The 16,653-nt window shown below is 46.2% G+C and overlaps 2 protein-coding genes across 5 annotated transcripts in view; one reads left to right on the top strand and one right to left on the bottom strand.

Moving 5' to 3' along the window:
* Kcnip1 (Kv channel interacting protein 1) overlaps positions 1–16,653 on the bottom strand; it is a 363,204-nt gene that overhangs the window by 326,208 nt on the left and 20,343 nt on the right. The gene's annotated exons all lie outside the window — the stretch shown is intronic.
* The window catches only part of Kcnmb1 (potassium channel subfamily M regulatory beta subunit 1), a 28,885-nt gene continuing 13,249 nt past the window's right edge, over positions 1,018–16,653 (top strand). The window contains exons 1-5 of one of the 4 annotated variants that reach the window (XM_013509231.1): positions 1,018–1,237; positions 2,230–2,344; positions 4,679–4,836; positions 6,262–6,433; positions 9,422–10,561. In XM_013509231.1, the coding sequence (XP_013364685.1) occupies positions 4,703–4,836; positions 6,262–6,433; positions 9,422–9,691 (576 nt within the window). In that variant the 5' untranslated portion in view covers positions 1,018–1,237; positions 2,230–2,344; positions 4,679–4,702 and the 3' untranslated portion in view covers positions 9,692–10,561. Of the gene's footprint in view, positions 1,238–2,229; positions 2,345–4,678; positions 4,837–6,261; positions 6,434–9,421; positions 10,562–16,653 lie in introns of those variants that run through there. The other 3 variants (XM_005376319.2, XM_005376320.2, XM_013509223.1) reach the window with 3 other exon arrangements.

Below are 16,653 nucleotides of genomic sequence, written 5' to 3'. Positions count from 1 at the left end.
GCTAACTGCCGGAGAGTGTCCCGGAGGCCTGAATGGAAGCTCTTCTTCCCTGGCCCTCTTGCTGCTTCACAGCAGCTATAGGATAGAGCTCATTTGGCAGGAATGGCTGGGCTGCACCCATGAGCTGGGGACCAGGACAATTGTGGTGACCTCCAGAACTTCAGGTGGCTGGAGACTATAGTATGTACACAAGATGGGAGCAGCCTCTGGGTCAGCAGAGAGGGGCCAGCTTTAGATTTGGCTCCTGTCCAGTTACCTAAAGCCTGTAAACCTCTGTCTCAGCTTCTTCCTCTGATCACCTGGCAAAGTGAGGGACATCACCTCTGACGTTTAGGAGGGCCTCAAGGATGAGTTTGTTTCTGTTGCTAATTTTTAATTCTTACAGGAAGTCTAGAAGCATGTTTTTGCCTACAAATGCTGCTTTCTCTTGCCTGTTGATAGGAACAAATCTCTGCCTATACCCCCAAATCATTATTTTAAGAGTCTGTGGGAGGTCCCTCAGCAAGCCAGCTGCCCCTGAACCTGGCTGTCTGGAAGCAGCAGTGGAACACTTCTCTTAGCTTTAGCTTGGCTTGTCCTTAAAAGGTGGATTCCTTACCCTTTCCTTAAATCTCTACCATTTCTACTCTAAAAAATTTTTTAAAACACCAATAACACATGTGAGAAACAGGTCCAGAGAGGTACTATGACTTTACCAGGGTCACACAGCTTGAAAGTGCAAAAGGCAGGAGGGTTTAGCTGCTGCAGTCTGAATATAACAGGGTTGAAGAGAAACCCAACCCCATCTCCTCCTCCCTCGCCTAAAGCCACAAAAGGAAAATCATTTCCTATTCCTGGAGCCTCTGCCAGCCCTGAGAGACCGAGTAAAGAAGAAAAGTTTCTAAATATACCAGGATGATCTTTTCCGGGTTCTCAACTTGGTTGTGTTGTTTGACATCAGTTTCCCCCCATGATTCTGGGAAATGCAAGTGTGGGACCTAAGCAGTGGCTGCTGTTTGTAGGCTGGATACCTAGGTACTCTAAGGAATTTGTGTTTGTGTCCGATGCTGTGCGCTCAGACTTGACCATGTTTGGGCATAGAGGCTCAACCCACATAGGACCAAAGGCTGCTTCCCTGGAGCCAGCTGTGAGGCCAAACTTTCTGCGGCAGCTCTGAGGTCTCTTTTGGGGTGGGGGTAGGAGGCTGGGAAGAAAGAAACTATCAGCCGGCTGAAGAGCCCCAGGGAAGCAGGGAACTGTAAGTACTGTACCTGTGAGCTCTGGGAAGTGGTTTTCCAAGGCTGAGAGCTGGAGGGGAGAAGGATGGAGAGAGTGGTCTGAGATGGGGTGAGGAAGGGGTAGTGAAAATTTCCAGCTCTTGGGCTGACAACTGGCCCACTGTGGGCTCAGGAGGAGCTGGTGTCAGGGCCTATGCACAGTCCTCAGTTGGGGGTGGCACACCGGCCAGGTTGCTCTGGGAGTTCAGTGCCCTGGCCCTCCGGACCCAGCTTCTAGAGTGGTCAGATGATAACGGCTTGGAGGTAAAGACCAGTCTTGCCACCAGTTATCCCATGCAGGGATGAGATAATAAATCGGCTTGGCAAGGATGCTTCATGCTTCTGCTCCCAACTGCCATGGTTTTCTTTGTTAATAATAATATTTATTAAGTGCTTTTGCAGTGATAAATGAGTGATATTCAATACATCATAAGGTCTTGAGGCAGGTAGTATCATTCCTGTTTACAGTCACATGGTTGCTAAGCAGCAAAGCCAGGATTTGATCCCATGTCTGATGACCTCAGCCACCCTTTTCCCACACTCCATCAAACCCTCAGTGTACTCTATTCCCGGTCCTTCTAAGGAAGAGGACAATAACCCAACTATCAGATCATCCAGGACTCTTCCTTTGCCTTTTTCCGTCTTTCCTAAATCCAGCTCAGACCTAGAGTGACCTTTCTGAATAGGCTTCCCCATCCCAAAAGTTCAGAAATACTAGCCTCTTTCAAAACTGGGATGTTCTGGGAACTCAACTGAAATCTCCTTTTGTTATTGCTGAGAACTACTTCTTCCTGTCTGGCTGGCGGGATAATAAAGGTTTTCATGGTTCCTCCTTCTAGAAGGTTTTTGCTGTGGATGCTGAATTCCAACTTCCCACCTAAAAAAAAAGAAAACTTGTTTCTAAACAGAGCTCCATGCATGGGAATAGGTGTAGGAAGATTTATCATGACCCTGAAACCTCATAACCCCACAGGCAGCAGTCCCATCATGGCATTACAGACAGTGGGATCTGGACAAGCTGGAGGTTCAAGACTACTTTGTGACCAAGAGGCTCCCCCGTTTCCTTCCCCTCTGAGCACCCGGAACTGGTAAGACCAGGGCTCCTGCCTTCACAGCCTCAGGAGTGCCCGGGAGTCTGGCAGGACGCAGGAAGTCATCAGTAGAGCAGGTTGCCCCTGGGAGGAGGCTGATTAGCTGGAAGGAGCCCTCCCACAAGGGACCCCAGCAAGTGCATGTCAGCCTCCCCAGGATAAAGAGTTTTGCTAAGGGCACTGTTTATAGGTTCCTAAGATGTAATTTCCCATTCCACCCAATGTCCCACCACCCATTTATGTCTCGTTGTTCCTGGACCAGATGTCAGGGACAACTGGAAGTCCCTGGAAAGCAGGCCATTAAGGCCTCTGGCACATTCAGGTGATCATACTGCTCTACCTATGAATACCCGGATGGACTTGATAAACTGACACTAGATAGAAAACGGTGTGGCTTTCCCACTTCACCAGGCCAGAAAACAGAAGGAAAAAGAATTTAACAGAACGTCTGTCTTTGGCAGGGGAAAATTTTGCCCACTGTGACTTTGTAACGTCTCTATTAGGGAAGACATATCATCATTGGATGCCATCTCTGTCAATCAAAAGGGAGAGGGACCAGCCCACAAGAGATGGCAACATTGTTGTACCCTTGGTGACTGAGCTGGACTCTGTTGCTCAGGACAGTGCAAGGAGGAACTGGCTGGGCTGGGGAGGGGATCAAGAACCTGGGAACGAGGGCTGGGGATTTAGCTCAGCGGCAAAGCGCCTGCCTGGCAAGCGTAAGGTCGTGAGTTCGGTTCCCGGTACAGGAGAACCCCCCCCACCGCCCCCCGCCCCCGCCAAAGAAAAACAAAAAACAAAAAATACCTGGGAATGGACATTTGAAACAGCCCAGCAGTTAGGTGAGAAGCCTGAAAAGAGAATAAGGCACTCTGCTAAAAATCTCTTTTGGCTAATGCCTGTCTTCTGGACATGCACTAATTTATAAAAGTAATGTGCGTGTTATTTTGGGGACCTGGTAAAGAAAATAAAATCTTTCCTGATATCTAGCTAAAATCTCTCCTAAAATAGAGGATCACAGAGGATGGAACCCATGGCTCTGGTATTTTGAGTAGCAATACATTAGATAAACAGAAAATAACCACAGAAATGTTTATTGAAAGGCCCTGGGCAGCTTGCAGACTGCATGGGAAAGCTACATGGGGACCTCAGCTGGGCAGCTGTGTGGCTTCAGGTAGCACAGACTGGGGCTCTTTCTTGAAAAGGTCTGTCCAGAATCATGCTCCTAATTGAGTGTTCAGTGGACCTGGGTGGGTGGGGCGTAGGATGGGGACCTTTGCTTACTTCCTGGGGTAGCCCAGGAGGAAAATGAAGGGCTGCAGCCACAAGAAGGGGGAGGGGCGCTGCAGCAAGTTCTTTCTGCTCTGCTTTTGCCCAGGGTGGCTTCATCCCTGACATAAGAAAAAGACCCCTGAGGCATGAAGGGGACAGTCTCTCTTATAGGGAGGAGATTACCTCCTCTGGTAATCTGCTTTCTGGGACCCTCTTCCCTTTCTCTGCATGCTGCCCCCAGCCAAGCCAGCCTGGCACTAGAATTCTTTCTCTGTAGAATTGTGGAATGATCTAAGTTTCTCTAGGAGATGAGTGACCCTGGAGAAAGTGCATGGCTTGCTCCTGGGGTCCTACGGTCACTGTAAGAAATGGTCATAAACCCGATGGCCAGAAATAACAGAAATCTACTATCTCACAGGCCTTGAGGCCAAAACTCCAAAGTTACCATGGGTCTATGCACTCCCTCCAGAGGCCCATGGTTTCTTGCTCCTCCAGCTTCTGATGGCTGTCAACACTCCTTGGCTTTTGGCCATATCACTCCAATCTCTGTCTCCCTGGTTTCATCACCTTCTTGTCTTCTGTTCCTAATTTCTCTTTGCCTTCCTCTTGTAAGGACTTCTGTGATTACCTTTACAGTCTACATGCACAATCCAACATAATCTCTACATCTCAAGATCCTTCATTTAATCATTTCCGCAAAATTGTTGCCATATATAGTAGCATCTATGGCTTCTAGCAATTAGAACATGGACATCTGGGGGGCCATTATTGTGCCTATCATACGCAGTATGACTTGGACAACCTTGGACATGGCACTTTACCTTTCTGAACCACAAGTTTATCCTTTGCAGAAGAGTGATGATGACATCTGTCAAAGCTGGTGAGAGGATTTAAGGGAGGGTGGTAAAAAAAAAAAAAAAGCCCTCTGGAAGTTGCAAAGCTCTGTGTATAAGCAGGATTAGCTCTGGCACTTGACAGCCCTCCCTCTCACCTGTCCCTGCTCCTATGGTTTACCTGTCACTTGGCCTAATTTCAATTCTGTTGCCTCTGTGGCCCTAGCAATGACTGCTGCCCTCAGACAACATGGTGAAGAAGCTGGTGATGGCCCAGAAGCGGGGAGAGACACGAGCGCTTTGCCTGGGAGTGGCCATGGTGCTGTGCGCTGTCATCACCTACTATATCCTGGGCACAACAGTGCTGCCTCTCTACCAGAAAAGGTACTGAACTCCCCTGCCTGCCGATGCCTCTCTCCTAAGGCTCTGGGACCCTCAAGGAACTCTAGCCTTCTCCCTACCCCTCCCCCACCCCACCCCGGGAAGGAAGGTGAAAATAATCCTCATTCTGAGGGTCAAGCGTCCAAGAGCTGGGGCGGACCTGAGTCTTGCAGCTTGGTAACTGGTGGTAATGGAAGAAGGATCTGAGCAAACCCTTCAGTGCATGTTTAATCTCAGGATCTCAGGGGAATCACAGAGATTGGCAGCTCATCTGCAGTTTTCTCCCTTTTGAAACATCCTGGTTAGGTGGACATTCATCCTCCTGATGAACACCTCAGGAATGAGGAACTCACTACCTACTTGAATACACCATATCATGTTTAGAAGTATCTGTACTGAGCCACTATCTGCTCCTGTGGAACTCCATTTGGGCATCTAGGAGAATGTTCTATGTCCTGCATAGACAGTAGGCATAGACAATGTTCTATGTTTCCCTGACATGTCAACAACTGCTCTGGCCTTCAAGAAGAGCTACAAAATTCCTGATTCATGTTCTGTTTGGAACAAACACAGGTGGCATTCAGCCTGTCCTTAGGAGGAATCTCAGACCCTTCCCCTGACCCTACGATTCCTCCATGTGCCCCTCCTGTCTGGCAACAGGCCTTTTGTACAATAAACGTGGAATGAGTCACAACTGACTTGATTACGTGTTAAGGAGTCTGTTGGCCTCTCCTGACTGCACTGTCCTCACTTTTTACAACCCTGGAGGGATGCCATGCTGGAATCTTACCCAAGTGAGGCACTGCTCAGAGCATCTGGGAGCCTCCCACACATGATCTCCAGATTAAACTGCATCCCTCCGGCCTCCCCACCACTGCACAAATCAAGCCCCTCCTGCAACTGCTCTTTTCAGGAGAAACAGCACAGACTCTGGAGCCACTCAGACCAAGCGTTAGGTCTTGAGTGGCCCCAGACAAGTTGCCTAGCCTACCTGAGATTCTCATCCACCTCTGTAAGATGAAGAGGATGTGAACTAGAGTCTCAGGTCGGGCTGCACATCAGAACCACTTTGCGGAGGTTTTAAAAAGAAAACACACAAAACTCCCTGAGAGGTTCATTGTGACGTGGATATGAGAATCTTTTTAAAAGCTCTCTGAGTTTTTGGGTGAGTAGCCAGGGTCAAGAACCATGTATGTAGATGATGTCCAAGATCTCAACCATCTCTGGTATGCTGATCTTACTATTCCTCCCTATGCCTGAGGACTCTGGGGTCATGCATCTTTAGTGCTGCATGATACAGCTGCGTGATCCAGCCCTCAGTCTCTCTAAGGCTTCTCAGGGACCTAGGGCTAGAACGAGGGGCCCTGTATGTCAACATAGTTCTAAAATATGTGTGTGTGTGTGTACATGCATGTGTGGTTTCCCTAGCGTGTGGACCCAGGAATCCACCTGCCATCTGATTGAGACCAACATCAGGGACCAGGAGGAGCTGGAAGGCAAGAAGGTGCCCCAGTACCCATGCCTGTGGGTCAACGTATCAGCTGTGGGCAAGTGGGCTGTACTGTACCACACTGAGGACACTCGGGACCAGAACCAGCAGGTACTAAACTGGAGGAAGGATACGTGAGCCTGTCCCTATCTGGTCTCCATGGCTGAGAAATATTAACTCACTTGAGCAAGGCATTGTTGCTGGCAGGAGGTCAAGCTAGAGACCTGGGTTTGAATTTGCCACTGGGACAGGCCACATGGTCCTTGGGACCCTCAGTTTCCATCTTTGTCAAATGCGGCACCAGAGAGTGCTGTGATGAAGTGAGGGACACTGAGTAATGTGCCAAGCTCGGTGTCAGGTGGATAGCAGGAGCTCAGAGCAGAAGCAGCGTTTATAGTGTAGTGTTGTTATGCCTGTTCCATCTGAGGAGTCAAAACAGAGGCCACACCCAGAGCCAGCCCCACAGGAGAACCCCAGGACTCCCCAGGAAGCCAGCGACCTGGGCTGCAGCAACCTCCACCGACATATGTTGTCCAAACCGCGAAGGGCACTTGCACTGTACCCACAGCCTGTCATTAGCACTAGTGTCGGGTGCTATGACTCAGAAGAGAAGACAGCACTGGCCCCAGCTCCTCCCGCCTACACCAGAGGAAGGCTGAATCATGCTGCTGAGGCTCATTTGTGAGACAAACTGGGCTTGTAGACAAATGTTTGGCCCCTACCACCTCTTAGCATCCCACGTCCCCATCAAGAAAAATATCATCACAGCCTTCCTAAAGGAAAGATAGACTGGCTCATTTCTCTTCCTCTCTCCTTCCCTCTTCCCTCCTTCCCTCCTTCCTTCCTTATTTCTTTCCTCCCTCCTTCCTTGCTTCCTTCCTTCCCTCCCTTCTTTCTTTCTCTTCCTCCCTCCCTCCACCCTCTGTTCTCTTTTCTTCTTTCTTCCCCCTCCTCCTCCTTCCACACATTCTTTCTCTCTTCTTTCCTTCTTCCTTCCTTTCTTCTGTTTCACTCTTCCCTGTCTCTTGATTACTCTGGGCAGGGATGACGGAGTACAAGCAGCCTCACACCTCTGTGGGTAGCTGTGAGATGAATCTGTGCATTTTGTTACATAGGCCAGCACGAAGGACCCAGGACCAAGCAGGCAAAGGATTTAGTGGGGCTCCTGGCTTGGGCAGAAGACACTACTTCAGATCTCATCTATGAGTCACTCTTTTTTTTTTTTTTTTGAGCCACTCTTTAATAAAAGGGAGGAGCAGCTGTTTGAAATTTATAATATTGATAATACCACGAGTAATGATACTAACTATTTTCCATTTTTGAGGACAGAACATATATGGGGCTCTGTGTTAAGTGTGTTGCATGAATCATCCAGTTTAATCTCCAGGACAGTTATGCTAGGCAGACACCCTCACAAACCCATTTTACAACCTCACATTGGTTGTGGCAGTTGCCACGGACAAACAACTTAGAACTAGTGGGTAGTTGAACATAGGCCTGTCTGACTCCATAGCCATACCTCTGCTAAGTGGACCCGAGGCCATGATCAAAGGCAAAGGGGACACTCGGGCCAGACCATCCATAACTCAGCTGGGGAGCTGGACATGCTCCGGAACACCCGATAGGCCTAAGAGCTCTAAATGGCAGATTTCCCAAAAGTCTGCTTCTCCCCAGCCTCAGCTGCTCCCTGGTTGGACGAGGACCTCAGTCTGAATGCAGACGCCCCATTTCCCAGACTGTTAGAACCACCATGCAAATGTCTCTGTGCTGTGGGACTGAATGTCATCAGGGCAGGCAGCTCTGGGATTGGAGACCTCCTTCAAATCCAGAGTCACTGAGGCCTGGAAAGAAGTAGTCTCAATACATGCCATTTGGGGTTCATTTATATATTTTGAGACATGGTTTCACCTGGGGGGTGGTTCTCAAACCTCAGTGCCCGCAGGAAGCATGCATCCCTGGGCCCATGCCCAGCAATTTTGATGGTAGAAGCCTATGCTAATGAACAGCCCCCAAGTACTCTTTGTCCAGTGGGGAGGCCGTACATGCAAATTATTTCCCAGAGGGTCGCACACGTAGCAGTCAGGCTTCGCGGCATAGGACAGGCATAAAATCAAGGTCTCTACTTCCTGCTTTCTTTGCAGAGCTTTCCAGGGGGGCCTTGTTGGAACTGACTCAAAGCTTCTTAATAGCAATGCTCAGGGTCATAATTAAACATGTATCATCCTCTGCCTGCCCAAAGCTCTTTTCAAGCCACTCTGTCTTTCTTCTGGATCCTAGTGTCAAAATACTGGCTTGCGAGCATATTCTGTTTGGCTCACATAGGGTTAGACTTCAAAGGGTTTCAATGTGAATTTGTTGCCAACATTTTTACACTGTGAGAGTTCAGAATAAAATCTGGCTTTCTGACTTCCCTTGACATAGGGACAGGCTACAATAGGTCTTCTGGGTGGTCCCATGTCCATTGTGTGGAAGGAGTGGTGACTGCCTGTCTGGATGTGGCTGGCTCTATCCCTTTCACAGCACCACTGCTCCCTGACAGCCCTCTCCTGCACGAGGCACAGCCACTTGGCACCTTTCACCGCCTCACCCCCTCGCTTGCTCCCCTTGCTGAGGTTAGCTGCATAAACCCTGTATGCGATTAAGCCTGGGACTTCTGTCCTGAATCCAAACACAGAGCCCACTCTCCCTTTGTTTTTTGTCACTCATCGGTCTCCTTTAGATAATTATGTACACATCCTTCTTTAATAATGCACTTTAAAAATGATACTGCTTCTAACCCATTTAAGTGATACAGGTATGAAGGCTCAGAGAGGGTAAACAACTTGTCTATGATTCTGCAGCCAGCAGAAGCAGAACCAGGCTCCAACTTTGTCTCTGGGCATGTGGCATGTACATACCAAGCGGCTGCCAGGGCAGCTTCCACACCTGACACTGAGCGTGCCCTGTGGAATTGTGCAGTGCACAAACAGAAGTCCTAACATCTTTAGGTGGGCCAATTCCACAGCCAGCATTTGTCTCATTCCATCCCAGGCCCCTGCCTTTGGGCCCTAAAGCACAAAGATTTCCAAATCCATGGGTGCTCTTGCTTCTCCCCCACAGTGCTCCTACATCCCAGTCAGCCTGGACAATTACCAGATGGCCCTGGCTGACGTGGAGAAGGTCAGAGCCAATTTCCTTGAGCAAAAGGTTTTCTACTGCTTCTCGACAACTCGGGAAAATGAGACGAGCGTTCTGTACCAGCGCCTCTATGGGCCCCAAGCCCTCCTATTCTCCCTCTTCTGGCCCACCTTCCTGCTGACCGGCGGCCTCCTCATTATCGCCATGGTGAAGCTCAACCGCTCCCTCTCCATCCTGGCGGCCCAGAGGTAGACTGAACTATATCATGCCACATGTTCATTGGGTGAGTCCCTGGAGCTGTTCCCCACATGAATGCCCACCCTTCCTCCCCTGCCTCCCATTTCTCCCTCCAAGCCATCCTGTCCTCTACTGCACGGTTGACCTTTGGGAAATCTGTTAAGTAAAGTTCCTGTTCAGGAATGTACAGTGGCTCCCTAGTGCCTCAGAGAAGCCAGCCAGTAGCAGCTCTCGCCTACCTGCCCTCACTCAGTCAGCTCATACTTGCTTCCTACTGTGTCACTCTCTACCCCACAAATGACCAGGGCTGTCACCTACCTCTGTGCCTATGTTTTCCCTATTTGCTCAAAAGCCTGCCTACCCCATCCAGGAAGCTCTCCTTAGCAAACCTTAGTGCCTTCTTTTAATTCCACAATCAACACAATATCAGCTCCCACTTCCAGGGCACACTTAGTGTTCTGCTTTCCTTTTTAGCATACTAAGTCTTATCTACATTTTTCTCCCAATACTTTAAAATACTGTTATTCTTCATTATTCACAGGGAACCACTTTCAAGATCCCCTTCTGATGTCCAAATCCACAAATGCTGTGATTTAAATAGTATCTTATTATAGATAACCTATGCACATTCTCACAAATGCTTTAAATCACTTCTAGATGATGTATAAGACCTACTACAATTTAAATGCTATGCAAATAGTTGTAATACTAGACTGTTTCAGGAATAATAAGAAGAAAAATGTCTGTCCACGCTCAGGACAGATGCAATTTTTCCCCCAAATATTTTCAATCTGCTGTTGATTGTATCCACTGTTGTGGAACCTGCTGACTGTACACACAAAGTAATAAACTCAGCAAATAAACCAAAGCACATAAAAATGTTAACAGTGGCACGGTGATTACTTTTAATTTTCTTCCTTATCTCTCCCTTTTTGGGGCACATTTTCAATTTTCAACAATGGGAGGATTTTACGTGGTTTTGTTTGTTTTCAATCGGAAAAACAAAAGTAAGTGTTATCTGCGAAAAATTGAAAGGGGACTTGCTCTCCCAAAGGAAATGGGAGTGCAGTCGGGAAAGGATTTTCTCCATCAGGTTGTTAAGGATGCAATCTAGAAAACACTAGATGGGAGAACTGGACAGATAAGGACCTATGTCTGGTACTAAGACTGATGGGGAAACCTGACTCAGATCTGTAAAGGGCACAATTGGAGGATACATGACCACTACCACTGCCATTGCTGTGGTTTAAGTCTGTCCCCCAAAAGTTTATGTCGTAGAAATTTTACTTACAAATTAATAAGTTCATGATATTTAGAGGTGCGGCCTTCGGGAAGTAATTGGGATTAGATGAGGTCATGAAGGTGGGGCTCCCCTGAGGGCAGTAGGGGCTTTATAAGAAGAGGAAGAGAAACCTAAGCCAACACCCTAGTTCTGTCTCACACGTGACACCCTCCGCCATGTTATGGTGCAGCAAGAAGGCTCCAGTTGATGCTGAGTGGATGCCAGCGCCATGCTCTTGGACTTCCCAGATCCTGAACAATAAGAAATTGAATTTTTTCTTTATAAATTTCCCAATCTCAGGTATTCAGTTACAACAAGAGAAAATGAACTAAGACACATTCACAGAAGTTATTTTAAGAACAGTTATCCTCAGAATATGGCCCTGCCCCAGCTGCATCAGGATCCCATGGGAATTTGTGAGACATGTGTGGTCTTAGGTAGGACCTTCTGAAGGGCCTACAAAGCCAGTGACCCTGTGCAGGAAGGGAACAATGCTCTGTGTTTTAACAGTGGCTGCAGGGCATTGGCACACATCAAGCATGATAATTACTGGTAGGAAATAAGTCCCCGGTGACCAGACTTTTCAAAGTAAATAATTATTTCCCAGGGCAGGTTCTAGGCTGGGTGTGAAATTAGACTGGTATCTCTGAATTTCCCTCCAGTGCTATAATTCTAAGATGCAGCCTTTGGGTTTGAATCCTGTCTCTATTACTGTTAGAGTTTAACTCCCTGATTCTTATTTTTCTCATCTACAAAAGGATTCCCTTCTACTGGGAAGTTGGGGAAGCACTGAATGGAGTTCTGGCACTTAGCAGGTAACCAAACTGGAAGTTATAGTAAGTAACAGGAAGTCATGAATACCCTAAAACTTCCAGAAGAAGTTTTCTAAGTATAATGTTAAGTAGCTTTTATTGGTGCTTACTACATAGTGGGCATTGTGCTAAGTTTGTCATGTGAAAATTCAGTGAGGTATTACTGAACCCAGCTCATATCTGAAGAGAAGCAAGGCAGAACAGTGGCTAAGTGTGTGGACTTGGCATGAGTGCTATCTAGGTTCAAATACACAACCTTGCCGTTCAGTTACTGGTGATTTGGGGCAAATAGCCTTTCTATGCCTCAATCTTTTCATTAAAATAGTATAAAGAGTTATTCATATTAAGTTATTACATTAAAGTTCTTAGAATTGTGGCTGATACACAGTGTTTGCTATAGTTTGGATCTGGAGTATGCCTCCAAGTCCAGTATGTTAAAGGCTTGGTCTACTGGGTGGCATTCTTGAATGGTGATGGGACCTTTAAGAGAGGGGGCTGAGTGGGAAGTTTTCAGATTACTGGGGATGTACCCTTGAGGGGAACTAACAGTGGGGTATGCCCTTCCTATTCCTTTCTCTTTTGCTCCTTGGTCATGAGGTGAGATGCTTTTCCCTGTCATGTGCTCACCCCATGATGTGGTGCCTCACCACAGGTCCAAAACAATGTGGTCAACTGATCATGGACTGAAAACCTCAAAATTGCAAGCCAAAGTAAACTTTTTCTCCACATAAGTTATTTATTTTGGATCTTTGTTACGGTGACAGAAAGCTGACTAGCATAGGGCTATATAAGATACTATAAGAAGCTGCATGTACAAAAGGAGACTGGCCAGGCCACCTATCTAGGATAGAAGGAGTTAGGAATCAAGCCCAGGGCTACATGACTCCAGGCCCTGGCATCTCAACTGTAGTACTCACATAGACCCAGATGACAGGCCAAGGGACACAGATACCCACAACTGCAGGATCAGGTAAGGATGGCACCACATCACTGCAACCCAAAGGTGTCCTCATGCAGGGCATCAACATCTGCCACCTCCAACCAGACAGCCCAGTTGGCTCCCTAAACCTTCCAGTTCCATACCAGTAGACTTTCCTTCCAAGACCAAGAAGCTTACCACTCCCAGAGTTGCTCCTTTTCGAAGTCAGGGAGGTCTCAAAAGCCTTCTGAGTCTTCTGAGAAAGTCCTAATTGCAATATTGTACTATAGCTTTCCAAGCTATTACCACTGGGGGAAATTCAGTAAAGAGTCTCTCTAGATTATTTCTTACAAGTACATATACATCTACAATTATTCCCCAAATTTAATTTAAAGAGAGGAAGAAAAAGGTAAAAGTCTGAACTAGGAGTTTGACTTCAAGGGACTACCTTACACATGGTTTCATGTTCCTGCATTTGAGACTGAAATGCATAGAAACTCAGGCTATCCAAACAGGGAGAGGCTACATCCTTATAGAAAAATAGGTACCATGTAGGGATGCTCAGCCTCCCCTACCACATGCATTATTAATGCTGACCTTCATTTACTTGGGAAGTATATCCTCTCCCTGTCAACAGATTCTGGCCTATTTGTAGCAAATGCTACACCTGTTGGTGCTCACAAAACTTCACACATAGGATGAGCATGAAATGATGGGCATTTAAGCATGATGGATTGAGACACTGAGGAGAAATGTTTTTTGCAATAATGGCTGCTTAGGAGCAGAGAGTCCCCTACAGTTCCTAATAAGTTATTGCTAATGAGCATCTCATGCTTTCACCGTGTTTGCATTTGCTCACACATGCCAGTGACCCACACCTGGAGAGATGCACCTGGCCCACTCCACTGTATGCCCTCTCCCAGAACTCAAACCATCTGGGGGATGGAGAACAGAAGCAATGGGAGCCCTGAGCTCCTCACAGAGTTGGAAAAGACCTGTGTTTGACATCCTAATAGTGCCAGGCTTCAGACAGAGCTTCCACTCATCAGCTCAAGCTGCAACTTAAGGGATAAAGAGAGGTTGTGCTCCTACTTCTGAGGGCAAAGATTCTACATTCCCCTGCTTAGTATATCTACTTGCCATAAAGCTAACAGGTTGGAGAGGAGCAAAGAAATGAGTCAGATGCAATGCCCACCTTCAAAGCACTTCTTGTCACCTCTCCGCCCAGCCCACTCACCAATTGTCATTAATAATAACCTGAATTATGCAAATTTAAAATCAGGCAATGTGAAAAAAGTTCTTAATTTTGTTGACAATGAAATGATACCAGGTCCTCCTATAAATCAACAGTTCATCTCAAATTTCTCTTAGTGTCAAAACTTCCTGGGTAAGTGGATTGGAAACTGCTTATACTACTGCGCACTGTAAGGAAGACTGGCCCAGAAGACTCTCCAACGTCTTTGAATTAGCTTTGCACTTGGAATAGTTTAACTTCTATGGAAAATGTGGGAAAATACTGTTCAAACAAAGTCCAGCTGTCCTGTACTTCACGAGCCTTTTCACATTGTAGAGAAAAGCAAAAGAGCAAACACGTATGAGAGAGACTTGGGAACAGTCCCCAAAGTTTAGGGTAGTAGTTCTCAAAGTGGAGGCTTGCAAGGTCAGAACTCTTTTCAGAAGAATCCTAATGTATTATTTGCCTTTTTCTGCTCTCATTCCAGAGGTTATAATAATATGTGGTATCACAACAGCCTGAATGCAGAAACAGCTATGGGATTCCAGCTGCCTTAAGCTAAACATTAAAAAGATTTTTAAAAATGTAAAAAAACAATGCCACTTTTCTTAATAAGAAGTTTTTGGAAAATATAATTATTTTTCATAAAAATGTACTCTTCTACAAACTGCAATAGGTTTATTATTAGTTTAAAATAGAAAATTCAAATGAAAGACTTTTAAAGATCTTGGTTTTAATTTCTAAAATGTTAACTATTAATAGATATAGCACATACACCGAAGCTCTATGGAACCTCAATATTTTTCAAGAGTGTTAACAACCCTGATAACAGGGAGCTTCCTAACTGCTGGTCTGGTGAATCCAGAGATGAGACCCTATCTCCCTTGTATACCACATCCTGTGAAAATCTGAAGCCCTCCCCTGGGTTCCATCCAATTTCACTGAGAAAGGAAGAAGGCTTTAGTTTTCTGGTTTGCCCCTGGCACAGTTTCTGCTTCTACAAATGGATCAGTGGATGAATTACCTTCCTATCCACAAGTGCTTCCCTGATATTTGTCACACCAAACTCCAAGGTAGAATCCAGATTCTTCCTAGATGGTCCAACTCTTTTTCTCTACTCATACAAAGTATGTGTTTATTAGCTTCCTTTTTAAAGGATTTGAGAGATGGGGAAGGGAGGTATGTAGGTGCCAAGCAAACTCTAAACTGAATGTTAGACCAAATTTGTGATTCATCCTATAGCATGCTCATTCTTCCCCAATTTAAATGTGAAAGGAAATTTATAGGGACTTTGATCTTTCATGATCTCCATCATCCCACACCAACCTTCCCCACTCCCTGCACATATGAATTAAAAGTGGAGGCTTGCTAAGCATAAGCAATTTCAAGACATGTGTTCTATTTCCATGTCCCATGTGAATTCTGGAATCCCTGTAATTTGCCTATTGATTTTGCATATTCCAATACAAACCCCTGTTCTCCAACGCTCATTAGAACTTTAAAGATCATCATCTCGTGCCTTCCCAATGTATAACTTTAACCTTCTATGGTATCATAAAACAGTATTTTGGTTTTGTCCCAGTGTTCCTGAAAGAGGGAACTAAAACCTTTGTAATTGTTTGAGTGATAGGGATGCTGGGAACATGTTTTGTTCTAAGAAGTGACTTGGTGGATCCAAGGGTGGCTACAGGATTGTGTGTCATTTTCCCACTGTCAAGACACAATACTGACAACCACGACTTAAGGGAGGAGAGGTTTATTTGGGCTCATAGTTTACAGAGGTTTCTGTCCGTAGTCAGATTGCTCCAGGGCAGAAGTGGCATGGCAAAGGGGCACAGCAGAGGAAAGCTGCTCATGTTAGAGTGGCCGGGAAGCCAAGAGAGAAGGTAAGAGCGGCGTATGACAACATACACTTCCAAGTAATTCCCCAGTGGCCCACCTTCCAATTCTAATACCAAGTCAGCTATGATTGGCACCATGAGCCAATCATTTTGCATACACATGAGACTTTTGGGGGACCTTTTCCAAATCTAAACCATAACAATGAGAGTGGCTCACCAGAAAGACCAAGCCTTAATTAGAAGCCTTCAGCTGCAACCCACAACTTCTGGGGAGGGGAGAGGGGCTGGAGATTGAGTTTCATCGCCAATGGTCAATGATTTTACAATCATGCCCATGTAGCAAAATCTCCATTAAAATCCTAAATGACAAGGTTTGGGGAGCTTCAGGGTTGCTGAACACACTAATGTGCCAGAAAAGAGCCCAGAAACTCTGCAACTCCCTCCCTTCTGCATCTCTTAACCTATGCATGTCTCCCATTTGATTGTTCCTGTGTTGCTTTTTTTTTTTTTTTTTTTGGTATTTCGTTTTTTTTCCGGTACTGGGAATTGAACTCACGACGTTGTGCTTGCCAGGCAGGCGCTGTGCCGCTGAGCTAAACCCCCAGCCCCTCTGTGTTGCATTTTTTATAATAAACTGATAGAGTAGTTCCATTAAGCCATGGTTTCACTTTCTAAGATTTTGGTTACCCGTGTAAATGGTGGTCTGAAAATACTAAGTGTAAAATTTGGAAAGGGACAATTCATATACTTTAAATTGTGTGGCATTCTAAGTCGCATTCTAAGCAGTGGAAAGTAAGTTATCCCTTTGTCCCGTGTCTCTGCCTTGTATATTCTGTCTATCCATATATAGTAGCTATCTCAGTTATTATATAACCTATCAGGACATTTC

The sequence above is a fragment of the Chinchilla lanigera genome, unplaced genomic scaffold (assembly GCF_000276665.1).
Source record: "Chinchilla lanigera isolate Chin_1 unplaced genomic scaffold, ChiLan1.0 scaffold00007, whole genome shotgun sequence".
Lineage (NCBI taxonomy): Eukaryota > Metazoa > Chordata > Mammalia > Rodentia > Chinchillidae > Chinchilla > Chinchilla lanigera.
The sequence above is the reverse complement of the archived record's forward strand: the minus strand, read 5'-3'. Positions and strand labels throughout refer to the sequence as shown.